The sequence below is a fragment of the Carassius carassius genome, chromosome 4, assembly GCF_963082965.1.
Source record: "Carassius carassius chromosome 4, fCarCar2.1, whole genome shotgun sequence".
NCBI classification, from domain to species: Eukaryota; Metazoa; Chordata; class Actinopteri; order Cypriniformes; family Cyprinidae; genus Carassius; species Carassius carassius.
In genome coordinates, this window is record NC_081758.1 from 26,497,635 (window position 1) to 26,511,124 (window position 13,490).

General features: G+C 39.4%; 1 protein-coding gene across 1 annotated transcript in view; it reads left to right on the forward strand.

Moving 5' to 3' along the window:
• The window catches only part of LOC132139621 (carboxyl-terminal PDZ ligand of neuronal nitric oxide synthase protein-like), a 72,550-nt gene that overhangs the window by 17,793 nt on the left and 41,267 nt on the right, over positions 1–13,490 (forward strand). Inside the window, exons 3-9 of the mRNA XM_059548111.1 lie at positions 5,681–5,782; positions 5,919–5,983; positions 6,082–6,190; positions 6,617–6,770; positions 6,908–7,053; positions 9,337–9,492; positions 10,784–10,949. Of these exons, the coding sequence (XP_059404094.1) occupies positions 5,681–5,782; positions 5,919–5,983; positions 6,082–6,190; positions 6,617–6,770; positions 6,908–7,053; positions 9,337–9,492; positions 10,784–10,949 (898 nt within the window). The remainder of the gene's footprint in view (positions 1–5,680; positions 5,783–5,918; positions 5,984–6,081; positions 6,191–6,616; positions 6,771–6,907; positions 7,054–9,336; positions 9,493–10,783; positions 10,950–13,490) is intronic.

Here is a 13,490-nt window from a genome sequence, read left to right on the forward strand (position 1 = left end):
AAAGGCAAGTCACCATTGATCTTCATGAGCAAATGCAAGTCACCATTGATCTTCATGAGAAGAGTCAGGTCACCAATGATCTTCATGAGCAGAGTCAAGTCACCAATGATCTTCATGAGCAGATTCAAGTCACCATGGATTTTCCTGAATCCAGTCTAAACTCTGCGGAACTACCAGAGCTTCTCCACGTCTCTGCTGAACTACCAAAGCCTCTCCAGGTCTCTGCTGAACTACCAGAGCCTCTACACGTCTCAGCCGAACTCTCTGAGCGCTCGACTGATCCTGTCGTGGCCACGGAGGCCACCCTTAACTTGTTCATGTTCTCTGTTTCAGACTTGCCTATCCAGACTTGCTCTCATGTATCATCGATCCCACTGTGGTGGTCCTCGGTGCCGCCCTGGTGGGCTCCTGTCTCGACCGCACGGCTGTGGTGGTCTTCTGCGCCACCCTGGTGGGCTCCTGTCTTGACCGCACGGCTGTGGTGGTCTTCTGCGCTGCCCTGGTGGGCTCCTGTCTCGACCGCACGACTGTGGTGGTCTTCTGCGCCGCTCTGGTGGGCTCCTGTCTCGACCGCACGGCTGTGGTGGTCTTCTGCGCCGCCCTGGTGGGCTCCTGTCTCGACCGCACGGTTGTGGTGGTCTTCTGCGTCGCCCTGGTGGGCTTCTGTCTCGACCGCACGGATGTGGTGGTCCTCTGCGCCGCCCTAGTGGGCTTCTGTCTCGACCGCACGGATGTGGTGGTCTTCTGCGCAGCCCTGGTGGGCTTCTGTCTCAACCGCACCGATGTGGTGGTCTTCTGTGCCGCCCTGGCGGGCTTCTGTCTCTACCGCACGGATGTGGTGGTCTTCTGCGCCGCCCTAGTGGGCTTCTGTTTCGACCGCACGATTGTGGTAGTCTTCTGCGCCGCCCTGGTGGGCTTCTGTTTCGACCGCACGGATGTGGTGGTTTTCTGCGCCACCCTGGTGGGTTTCTGACTCAACCGCATGGCTCCAATTCCACCTTGCTCCACCCTGGATTCCTGCCCTGTCGGTTCGGCCCTGGGCCACTGAACTTTCTGTTCTCCCCTGGACTTGTGTTTTGTTGTTGTTTTGTTTTTTTTGTTTTTTTGGCACTTCCTGTCTCTGTTACCCTCTATTACCTGGCCCTCTGTCCCTCCCCCTGGTCCTCCGCAGCTCCACCTCCCTCCTGGTCTCTGTATTCCTTGGTCTCTTCTTGGGTTCAGGTGGAGCATCTGGTAGCTGCTCCGTGGAGGAGGGGGTATTTACTGTGGCACAGAAATATAGTAATAATTTACTACTTTTTCCTTTTTTTTTCCTTTGTTTTTTTCCTGATAATTTGGAATAAGAATACAAAAAAAATCAAACACAAACAAAAGACCTTGCTAATAAGTTCAAACATCCATTAAATATCTATTATTTCCTGAAAATGATTGATTAACTGATCAAAAAGTAGGCTACCGTTCACATGCGTTTTACTAACATAGTAATATTTTAGTACTTTCTCCTGTTTTATTGTTGGCTTCCTCTTCTCTGATCATTTGAAATGAGGATAAAAAGACACACACACACACACACACACACACACACACACACACAGAAAAACAAACAAAAAAACATGCAAATAAGTTCAAACATTAATTAAATATCTAATATTTCCTGAATATTATGAAATTTGAGATTGCTGCCCCTGGTGACGTCATAATATGCAAATCAGATTAATATATTTACACCCCACATTAACTTTTGGTCATGCCCAACATTTTTCTAATTGACAGTAGATCTCTATCTTTAAGCCCTTTCAAGCCACAAGCTTTTGAAATCTTGATGTCAAAATACAGCATTTTTTCCAAAAAACCCTGGCGCCTAAAGGGTTAAGGGTTTCATGGCTCATGATCATTCTGCTTTCATGTGTATACCTAGTACTACTGGGTAATGGGATAAAATCATTCAATCTGTGTGCATCTTGTATTTAAAAAAAAATAAAAATTAAACTCTCGTGTTAAAGAAAAAATATTGCACATTTTTATTTTTAGACCCCGTTTTGCTCTATTTGTGGAAACTGTTTCGTAATAGTTTTTCCCCCTAGTGAAGTTAGTAATACAACAAGTGCACTCGTTTTTTGAGTTTTGAGTCGCTGAGTAAATGCTTTTGATGTCTGTTTTCTTTCATATTCTGGCATCTAAATTCACTTGAAAGCCAAGAAAAAGATCAGTAAGGAATGTCATTAAGTGTTGAGTGTGTCAGATTTGTCAACTTTAAGCCCACTATGCAGATGCTTTTTAAACAAAATGGAAATTAGACATAAAAGCAAGGCAGGATTAAAGATGTCTGGATTCAGCTTAATCCCAAATTTGAAGTTTGGCCCCCTTGTTTCCTGGGAGATTTCTTTAGCTTTATTATATTAGGGTGTTGAATGAATTCAATTCAATTCAATTCAATTCAAGTTTATTTGTATAGCGCTTTTTACAATACAAATCGTTACAAAGCAACTTTACAGGTAATTATATTTCTACAATATTTAGTGATGAACATAATGTCTAATATTTTTTTTACTTATTTATTGTATTTGTATTTGTTGGATTAAAGATGCTAAATAAATGTATTAAAGTGCCCCTATTATGCATTTTTGAATATTACGTTTCATGCAGTTTTATGTAGCTGTCTGTAAATGTAAACGATCCGAAGTTGTGAAACCAACAGTGCACAATAAAGTTACTGTCTCTTTCTCTCTCTCAAAAAAAAAAAAAGAATCGACTCTGAACAGCCTAAACTAGTCATCAGTCTCAATTCCGTGATGGCTACATGTCACTGTGTTACACATTTGTATTTGTTCAGTTTGACCAGCTTGACAACTTGACCCACCCTCAAACATTAGCAAGCACTGTACTCGATAGACCAATCACAAAGACTGGGCCATCTAACTAATCAGAGCAGTGTAGGTTTATGGAAAGAAGGTTTTAGATAGACTAATTCTTCAAACTGCTTCGAGCTAATTTTTTACAAATCGAGAACTGAGGTGAAATTAAACGTATATTATGAGAAAACGAAAGTGTTTTTTGATGCATGTAAACCTGTTGTAGGAGCATCCCAAAACTATATTAGGATCCTCAAAAATGTAATATATATATATATATATATATATAAGTGTGTGCACGCTGTACTATTTTAAAAATGGTGTGCAATATGAAGTATACACTCTGTATTATGCCACACTAGTATAGTAGTATAACAAATGTCACAATCTGAGACATTTATATGTATTTTTTGTAAAATATAAAATCTAATTTTGGGGGGATAACCACATCACATAATCCAGGAAGGATGGACAGAGGTCCTTCTATACAGTAGATCTAGAGGCATGTGTATAAACATACTGTAAAGGAAGGATGCATTAATAATTAGTGTGGCCTTTGGATGCTGACATCCACTGCTAATTATACAGAAGGACACATCATGCAGTCAGGAGCTGATTCAAGACATGACAGGTGTAAGTGGTGTTCAAGGAAAAGCAAGTGAACACAAAGAGAAGGAACAAGAAAGCAAGATACTGTTTAGTGTTATATTTATTTGTGTTTTATTTTTTTATTTATTGATTGGTAGTTATGGTGGGTCCCTTATGTATTATTACCTTTCTCACTGTCTCATATGCCATATGCCATAGAAAAGATATGATAGAAAAAGCTAATCTACAGTGTATTTTGTGTTTGGTGCAGTTTTGGGATGGCAGTGTTTAGAGTTATATGAATGAGAAACTGTGAAGGCTGAATGGTCAGTTGGTGTGGAGCATTTGACAAGCAGCCTTATTTTGTATTCACTCCCAGCCATGTCTTGTCCGCCGACTCCCAACTTCTTTCCTTTTGCTTTTATTTTGTTTGGTCTAGAGCTGTCCTTGGTCCTAAATAGCTGCACGCATACTAAGTGATGTGCATCTCTGGTCAGAGGACATTCATTTCAGTGCTTTTTATGTTCTGGCTATAGAATGAATTTATAGAAAGCTGTAATGTAGAGTAAGCTGTTAATATTGTCCCTTGTGAATCTCCTAGTTAAAATATTAATATAAAATAATATTAACCAGTAAATGGGATGTTGCAAATTTGAAATGTCTCCATTGTCTTTGGGACATTTGTTGTTTCTTCAGTTTATGTGCTGAACCTTCTAATAAAGAAGAAATGAAGTATGGATAATGTACATTTCCTGAAGGTAATAGAATAGTGCAAAAGAATAGCGTTTAGCCTATATAGGCCTAGATTTGAAGCCCTGTCTTCTTTATTCTATATTACAGTGTGACTACAAATAGTTAAAAACAGTTTATACCTATAAGAAAAGACCATCACAATTAATTATGTAAATATGTGTAAGAATTGTTTTCAACAATGTTAGTAAATGAGAGATTTATAAACTTTTAACATTTATTGTGCTTGATGAATTCATTCTAAATGCTTATGTTTCAAATGAATACATTTAATTCCTGTGAATATGAATTCTTTAAACTATAATGTTTTCCTGAATTCTCCATCAACTGCAACCATTAAAACTAGCACACTGGCAAGACGAGGTTGACTGCTACTTGCAAAAAAGCACTTTGAGAAACTAACCCTCTAACTTTCATTCATTCATTGCATTTGCAGTCAAGATTTTACAGTTTCTTTAACAGATACTGCTGCCCAAAGTAAATTACAAATAGATGAGTAATTTAACACATGTGGTCTAAGTGAATATAAGCACATCTTGTTTTAAGAGAGAGCCATGATGGTAATTAACTCTGACAGGGTAGTTTAAAGTTTTAGCAACTTCTACACACTCAAGCTCTTCAGCAAGACTAAAGGTTTGTCATCTGCACTCGTGGACAGACCTGTCATGTCCTTTTCCTGTAGTACATCTCATAGAGTCTTTATGCTTCCACCATCACTCCTTGTTTTCCTCTGACCTACAAGAGATGGACAGATCAGCGTAATGTTCCTGCGAATGAGTGTAGCTTTCTCAGTTTAGTCCAGGACTTGACTTCAATAATGAATAGGTATACTTTCAGCAAAAATGATTCATATCCAACTCAAAAAAAAAGAGTTTCAAAGAACCAAAAAAAATCAAATAAGGTCAATCATTCAGATTGAAGACTTGTTTTAAAACAAATTTATACTGTTATTAAACAAGGATGCATTCAATTGATCGAAAGTGACAGTAAAAACATTTATAATATTACACAAGATTTCTATGTCAAATAAATACGTTTTTTTTTTTTTTTTTTTTACTTTTATTCATCAAGGATCATATGACACTGAAGACTGTAATGACAGTAAACACTTAAGCAGTAATGGAAGATAAAAATCAGCTTGTCCATCAAAGGAATAAATTACACACCATAAAAGATATCAGTCGCACATTTCTACATCAATTTCAGCTTTTTAAGAAAGTTGTTGTTTATTGTAAATGCTTCATTATAGTATAATTTGAATACGGCTCTCAGGGCAAGACTGATTGTTGATTCATCTGTTTTCATAATTTAGCTGTTTAGGTGCTAATGAGTTCAGGATTGGTCCCAGTACTTCAGTTTGCATTTTAATGTTTTGGACATTGGATGTTTTGTTTGATCTTTTAATGGAAAACTTTAGAATAGGCAGCTGTGTTTTGGTTCTGTGATTGTTCTCAGAAATGTTTTTAAATCACTTTGCTTTTTCATTGCAGTATGAGTTCAAGGTGAAGAGCATGAAGAAGAAGAAAGTGAGCATAGTGGTCTCAGTAGACGGGGTCAAAGTGGTGCTGCGCAAGAAACCCAAGGCATGTGTGATGTCATCAGCTCTACACCTCTGACATGACACATGAACATCATTATTCTGTATCAGAATTACAGAACTAAAAATCTGAAGTTTATATTTTTGTCCACATTCATAATGAGAATCCCTGACATTTGCCTTGTTTTGACCTCAAGAGGAAAGAGTGGACGTGGGATGAGAGCAAGATGCTGGTTATGCACGACCCCGTATACAGGTGAGACATGCAGAACATATAACAAAATTAATCGTATTTTGACCTAATGTCTTAATTTTTCACCTATGTTTACCATTTTCTCTCCTGTTTGCTCTAAGGATCTTCTATGTATCCCATGATTCTCAGGATCTGAAGATTTTCAGCTACATTGCTCGTGATGGATCCAGCAGTTTGTTCAGATGCAATGTATTCAAGTCCAAAAAAAAGGTAGAGCAGTCTCCTTTCACATAGGATTAATATCATTCTTGCCATTTTTTTTTTTAAGTCTGTCTTGTCCTTGATCAAGTGATGAATTTTGTACAGGGCCTTAACCTTGATACTCTTCACCTATTTGTCTGTTATATCGGCTCTTTCTGTCATTCTTTGCCCTTTGCTTTTTTCATGATGTATATATATATATATATATATATATATATATGTGAGTGTGTGTGTGTGTGTGTGTGTGTGTGTGTATACACTGTATAATAATTTATAGTAATATTGTTTATAATCAATTTTGCACTCCACATATAGTTTTTATTTTAGAATTGTCAAATTAAAAAAATGGGGGTATTCATATATCGTATTTTATGTGTATATAAGATTCTACATTTCTCTTAATCTCTGTAATCTTTTAACTTTCTCCTCTCTCAGAGTCAGGCCATGCGCATAGTGCGGACGGTCGGTCAGGCGTTTGAGGTGTGCCATAAGCTGAGTCTGCAGCACGCTGAGCAGAGTGCAGATGAACAGCCAGACGGCCCTGCAGACGGCCAGAGTGATCAGTCTGGAGAAGAGCCCAGCCCTGAAGGTGAGACCATGCCATCGCATCAGAGCATTAATGCATAAAACATGTCATAATAGAGTGAATCAAATCTGTGAAGTACATTGTTGTGTAATTGGTTTCTTAAAGTAATTATATTCTTGAAATGCTACTGTTGTTTACAGCTCGTCATCTGACAGGCAAGGAGCACGGAATGGATGATGTCACTGGAACGGAGTCACACTGCACAAAGCTCAGTGAGCAAGCTATGGATGATATGCTTCAGAGTCTGTCAGTGCTCAGCATGGTGAAACCTGGACAAACCCTCCAGGTGAGAGCGATCTGGAGTATGAGTATGACTGAGTGGATTGTCCAGAAGAAAAGCTCTTGCATCATTTCTCCCCACAGACGTCTGTCAAATATCGCTTGTCAGCTGGAAATAATGCTGTTTATAAATGGAAGAAAGCCCTTTGACCTTCTTTCACTACTGTAAATTTTCTAAATATTGTAGAAAATCATGAATCTAGCTAGAAATCATGTGGTTAGGTCAGGATTTAAAAAACAATTATATTCCTTTCACTGAGATTTTCGTGGCATGGTGTCTTTTTTAATTTCACTTCTCATTAGTGTAATGCATCTGCATGTGTAACTTTTGCTCATTATTCTCAGTGGCGATTATAATTTTTTTAGATCTAATTTGAACCTCTGTAATAGTGTAAAAGATTACATATATTTTTACCTACTATTTCATCATCGAGTGGCCCATTAATAGGTAGGCTGCCACACTAGATACAATAAAACAATAATATTTTCAAATATTATTTAAATTGCAACATTTTTATTATTTTCAATGTAAAAAGAAGTAGTGCTGCTTAATATTTTTGTGGAATCCATGATACCATTTTTTTCCAAGGATTCTTTGATTAATGCATCCTTGCCGAATAAAATTGTTAATTTCAAACTTCTTACTGACTCAGAACTTTTGAGCTATAGTGTATTATTAAAGTAAATAAAAGCAAAAACATTATTAATAAAAAAATTCAAGGCATTTAAACATTTAAACAAATTAATTCAACAGATATTACCATGATATATAAATGCTTTTTATACTTTGAATAATATATTATTGTTGTTTTACATTAGTATTATAATTTATTTATTGTTGGGTACTTACTTTTAAAGGCAAACAGTGATTTGGCTGCATGTCCGTGTTTGAAAGTTCATATATCATAAAAGAGAGCCATAAGGATTATTCAGTTTAAAAAATTCTAATTAAAAAATTGTTTGATGTTTGATATCTCATTACAAAAATTCCCAGTGCAGAAAGGATAGCTAGCCTAAAAGCTGATAATGCATTCAGTCCTTTTACATGTATTAATTTAGCAGCAATCACATTCTTAATGCATTCATGTCTTCCTTGTCTAGCAAACATCAAAGATCCAGTGCCGTTCCATTAGCTTTGTTGCTGATGTTCATGACAAACGAATCTACTGGATAAATGAAGACAGAATTGGAACATTCATTGTTGCAACTTCCGTATTTATGCTTTTATAAAAATGTAGTTGTAAATTATTATCTCTGTGCCATCCTACTTATGGAAGGCATTCCTGTGTGTACAGTGGAGATAATGGACATAAAAAGATTTAATGAACGTTTTAATTTTGGCAGTCTGGCTTGCTTTTGCAGACGTGCTCACTCTTATGTACCCCTGAAATAAAACCTCCAGCTCCTCCTGGTGGTTAACGTCAGAAATCACACAATTTGTATTGTTTTTCTTTTCCAGGGACATTGGTCGAACTTTATTTAGTTTATTAGCTGTACAAAAAATTATGCATAAATATTATACCCCAGAATGCCTCAATTTATCAATAATCAAGATGAACAGAAGTTGTGATGACTGTGATTAACCAATCAGTCTCTGGTCCTCGTTGACTCTTTGAAGAAAGAAATTATACAGGTTTGGAACTTGGGGAGTGTAAATAGTGATATATCATTTTCGATTTGGGGTGAACTATTCCTTAAATGTCTAAATACTGTCTATGGAAATCTTTAAATGTACAAAGGTTTATGTAATGATAAATGGTAAGGAATAGAAAAAAAGGTTTCATTAGGTAATGCATTAACTACAATAAAAAATGAAATTGTTAACGTTACTTAATACAAAAAAAATACAACTGTTCATTATTAGTAAATGCAGTGCAACCATATTGTAAATTTTATCCAAAATATAGTTAGGTGAGTGAGAAAGCAGAGAGAGTTTCAGTGTTTAAATCCCTAGAGTCAAGTTTCTGTCTCAGTTTTTAACAGACAGGGTAAAAGTACTTAGAGAAAGTTTGTTTCTAATTTTAGTTTCTCTCTCTCTCTCTCTCTCTCTCTCTCTCTCTGTCCGTGTGTGTGTTTAGTTGTGTCTAAGTGTACATGATCCACTTCTCAAGAAAGCACTTGATGTGTCCTTTTCTCCTGTGGATCCACATATTAAAGTGCTCTCCCAATGCAAACACATGCACAGTTATCAACCGTTTCGAAGATGATGTTTCAAATGAGAATGTTTTTAGATGCAAGTAGTTTGTTAACATTGGTTTCCCTCTCTCATTTTCTCATCTTTACCTATCAGTCTTTACAAGGCCAGGAGGGTGTCTCTCCCTACACTCTATCTCCCAGCAGCCCATGCTTTCCTACCCTCACACCTTTGGCCACCCACCACCACCTGCAGTTCCTCCAACAACAGCTGCTACAGCAGCAGCAACAAACACAGATCGCTGTAGCACAGGTAAGACATTATTTCTACCCTTTTCTGGCTCTAGGAGGCGCTACAGCTCTATGGGACATGCAGCAGCTGATTCCGTGTTTCACTATCATCTGATCTATTATTATCAGAGGAGATAGAACAAGGCAATCATCTCCATGCATTTGCCTGTTCATATATTGAGTCATTTTTATCATTCTGTCTCTGACTAATGATATTAGATCTCATTTGGAATACTGTATAGGTTTCAGATGCTGTTATGGTTATAATGTGCTGTCAGAGAGAGGAAGGTGATGTGCTCTCAACTCTGATTCAGCACAGTCATGCTACTGTAGAGCAATAGCTTGGATAATGATATTGACGTACAATCACCACCCGCCCGGAGAAAAATGTTGTTGCTCAGAGATAGGTCTTTTATATCTCTGGAGATTTCGTTTTTAGTTTCTTTTGGGTGTTAACAGGATTTCTTAACAATTGAGACAAAATTAAGTCCTTATACCATTATAGCAGTTTATAATTAAAACTTTGAAATTTGATTTCATTGTGTGTTTTTTTTTTTTTTTTTTTGTTAGTGGAAAATCTGAGCACAGTTTTTGATATTGTTGAGATCTCTTTTAAAAGTCTACAGGACTGGTTCTCTACCAGGGGGCCTCAGCACACTTGCAATACAAATCCATGAGCCAATAATAAGCCATGAAGAACATTCATTATGGAACTTAATTATTTTAATGTTGCCAGTCCTATTTAAAGCAATTAAAAAAGTTTCAAAATAAGCAGCTATATCAATTATTATTTTATTTATTTACATTAACATGACTCCTAGTTTAATTTTGAGATATGTCTTTTGTTGACCTTTAAATGTTGCCATCGACAGTAAGGGGGCTTTAGAGACAAAAAGGTGGAAAACCACTGCTCCAGAGGAGATTACTGGGCTGTTTTCTCACAATATGTTTCTATTTGCTCTCCATTTATCTAATTGCTATCTAGGAGATGCAACTGAGATATTAAAGAGATATTGTTTTCTTTCCATTGGGCTGAATTTCCCAAACAGTTTCAAAAATGATGAAGACAATAAAATAAAGCCACTGCTGGAAGCCAATTGAAAATGATCAATTAATAGAATAATACATTAAAAGCTTGATTACTGTAATTGCTACTGATACACCAAAAACTAGTTGGAGAATCAACTCTATATGACTGGGATTACCTGAACTAAAATTCACTTCACTCACTATAGTCCTCAACTCATATATTCATCAACTCATCTTCGGCTGGCATGATTCCCTTGTCTTGACTAATTGTGTTTTTGCTGTAGGTGCAGCTCCTGAAGGATCAGCTGGCCGCAGAGACGGCTGCTCGCATGGAGGCACAGGCCAGAACTCACCAGCTGCTGCTGCAGAACCGAGACTTACTGCAACATACTGCCCTGCTGGTGAAACACCTCAGCCAACTGGAGATCAGAGTCAGTGGAGCCACACAGAGTAAGACACACATGTGTAAACACAACACTCCCCAGAATCCTGAAGAGAGCTACACTGATTGGAGACTAAAGTCACTCCCATAAAACATCACAAGTTATTTCATAAAATGAATCTCTCTACACTCTAAAACAAATAAAATATTTGAATATTTTGCAGTAATCTTAAAGATATAATATATTTAAATTGATAATCAACATAATTCATTGTTTAATATTGTACCATTATTTATGATTTGGTTATTGTCTGTGCTTTATAAATACCTTTATAATTTATTTATTACTGCTTAAAATGTAGTGTTGGCATTTAAAAAAATATTTCCCAATATTGCTCTTGTTACTGTATTTTTTGTTTTAATGTATTTTTGCACTTTTTAATTGTAGTGTATATTAACAAGAATTTTAAGCAAAAAATTTGATTTGCTTAAATGTATTTTTGTGATTTCTGAAAATATTTTTTCAAACATTATGTTGCTGTGATTCATCTCTTAGATAACTAGTCTGGTTCATAGCTAAGAACTTTTTATAATATATTTCTACAAAAGAAATCCATCCATCATCTTCCGCTCATCCGGGGCTGGGTCGCGGGGGCAACAGTCTAAGCAGAGACGCCCAGACTTCCCTCTCCCTAGCCACTTCCTCCAGCTCTTCCGGGGGAACCCCGAGGCGTTCCCAGTCCAGCCGGGAGACATAGTCCCTCCAGCGTGTCCTAGGTCTTTCTCCGGGGCCTCCTCCCGGTGGGACGTGCCTGGAACACCTCCCTGGGAAGGCGTCCAGGAGTCATCCGAAATAGATGCCCGAGCCACCTCGATGTCGAGGAGCAACGGTTCTACTCTGAGCTCCTCCCGAGTGACCAAGCTTCTCACCCTATCTCTAAGGGAGCGCCCAGCCAGCCTACGGAGAAAGCTCATTTCGGCCGCCTGTATCCAGGATCTTGTCCTTTCGGTCATGACCCACAGCTCATGACCATAGGTGAGAGTAGGAACGTAGATTGACCAGTAAATCGAGAGCTTTGCCTTGCAGCTCAGCTCCTTCTTCACCACGACAGACCGGTACAGCGACCGCATTACTGCAGAAGCTGCACCAATCCGTCTGTCAATCTCCCGTACCTTCCTTCCCTCACTCGTGAACAAGACCCCAAGATACCTGAACTCCTCCACTTGAGGCGCAGAACTCTCCACCAACCTGAAGTGGGCAATCCACCCTTTTCCGACTAAGAACCATGGCCTCGGACTTGGAGGTGCTGATTCTCATCCCAGCCGCTTCACACTCGGCTGCAAACTGTCCCAGTGCACGCTGAAGGTCCTGGTCTGAGGAGGCCAACACGACAACATCATCCGCAAAAAGCAGCGACAAAATCATAAGGTCCCCAAACCGGACACTCTCCGGCCTTTGGCTGCGCCTAGAAATTCTGTCCATAAAAATTATGAACAGAACCGGTGACAAAGGGCAGCCCTGCCGTAGTCCAACATGCACCGGTAACAGGTCTGACTTACTGCCGGCAATGCGAACCAAGCTCTTGCTCCGGTCGTACAGGGACCGAACAGCCCTAAGCAGGGGGCCGCCGACCCCATACTCCCAGAGCACCCTCCACAGGATGCCACGAGGAACACGGTCGAATGCCTTCTCCAAATCCACAAAACACATGTGGAATGGTTGGGCGAACTCCCATGAACCCTCCAGCACCCTGGAAAGGGTATAGAGCTGGTCCAGTGTTCCACGACTGAGACGAAAACCACACTGTTCCTCCTGAATCCGAGGTTCTACTATCGGCCGAATTCTCCTCTCCAGTACCCTGGCATAGACTTTCCCGGGGAGGCTGAGAAGTGTGATCCCACTATAGTTGGAGAGGAGGGACCACCACCCCGGTCTGCCAGTCCAGAAGTACTGTCCCCAACCATCATGCGATGTTGCAGAGGCGTGTCAGCCCCACAACATCCAGAGACTTGAGGTACTCAGGGCGGATCTCATCCACCCCTGGTGCCTTGCCACCGAGGAGCTTTTTAACTACCTCGATGACTTCAGCTCGGGTGATGGACGAGTCCTCCTCCGAGTCCCCAGCCACTGCTTCCTCAACGGAAGACAAGCCAGTGGGCTTGAGGAGATCTTTGAAGTATTCCTTACACCGCCCGGTCAACAGGTGCCCATCTCAACTGTAAACAGTGTTGGTAGGGCACTGCTTCCCCCTCCTGAGGCAGTTTGCCAGAACGGTTTGCCAGAATCTCTTCGAGGCCAACCGATAGTCTTTCTCCATGGCCTCACCGAACTCCTCCCAGGCCTGATTTTTTGCCTCCACGACTGCCCGGGCTGCAGTCCGCTTGGCCTGCCAGTACCTGTCAGCTGCCTCCGGAGTCCCATAAGCCATCCAGGCCCGATAGGACTCCTTCTTCAGCTTGACGGCATCCCTTACTTGTCACCTTTATTTATATAGCGCTTTAAACAAAATACATTGCGTCAAAGCAACTGAACAACATTCATTAGGAAAACAGTGTCAATAATGCAAAAATGATAGTTAAAGGCAGTTCATCATTGGATTCAGTTATGT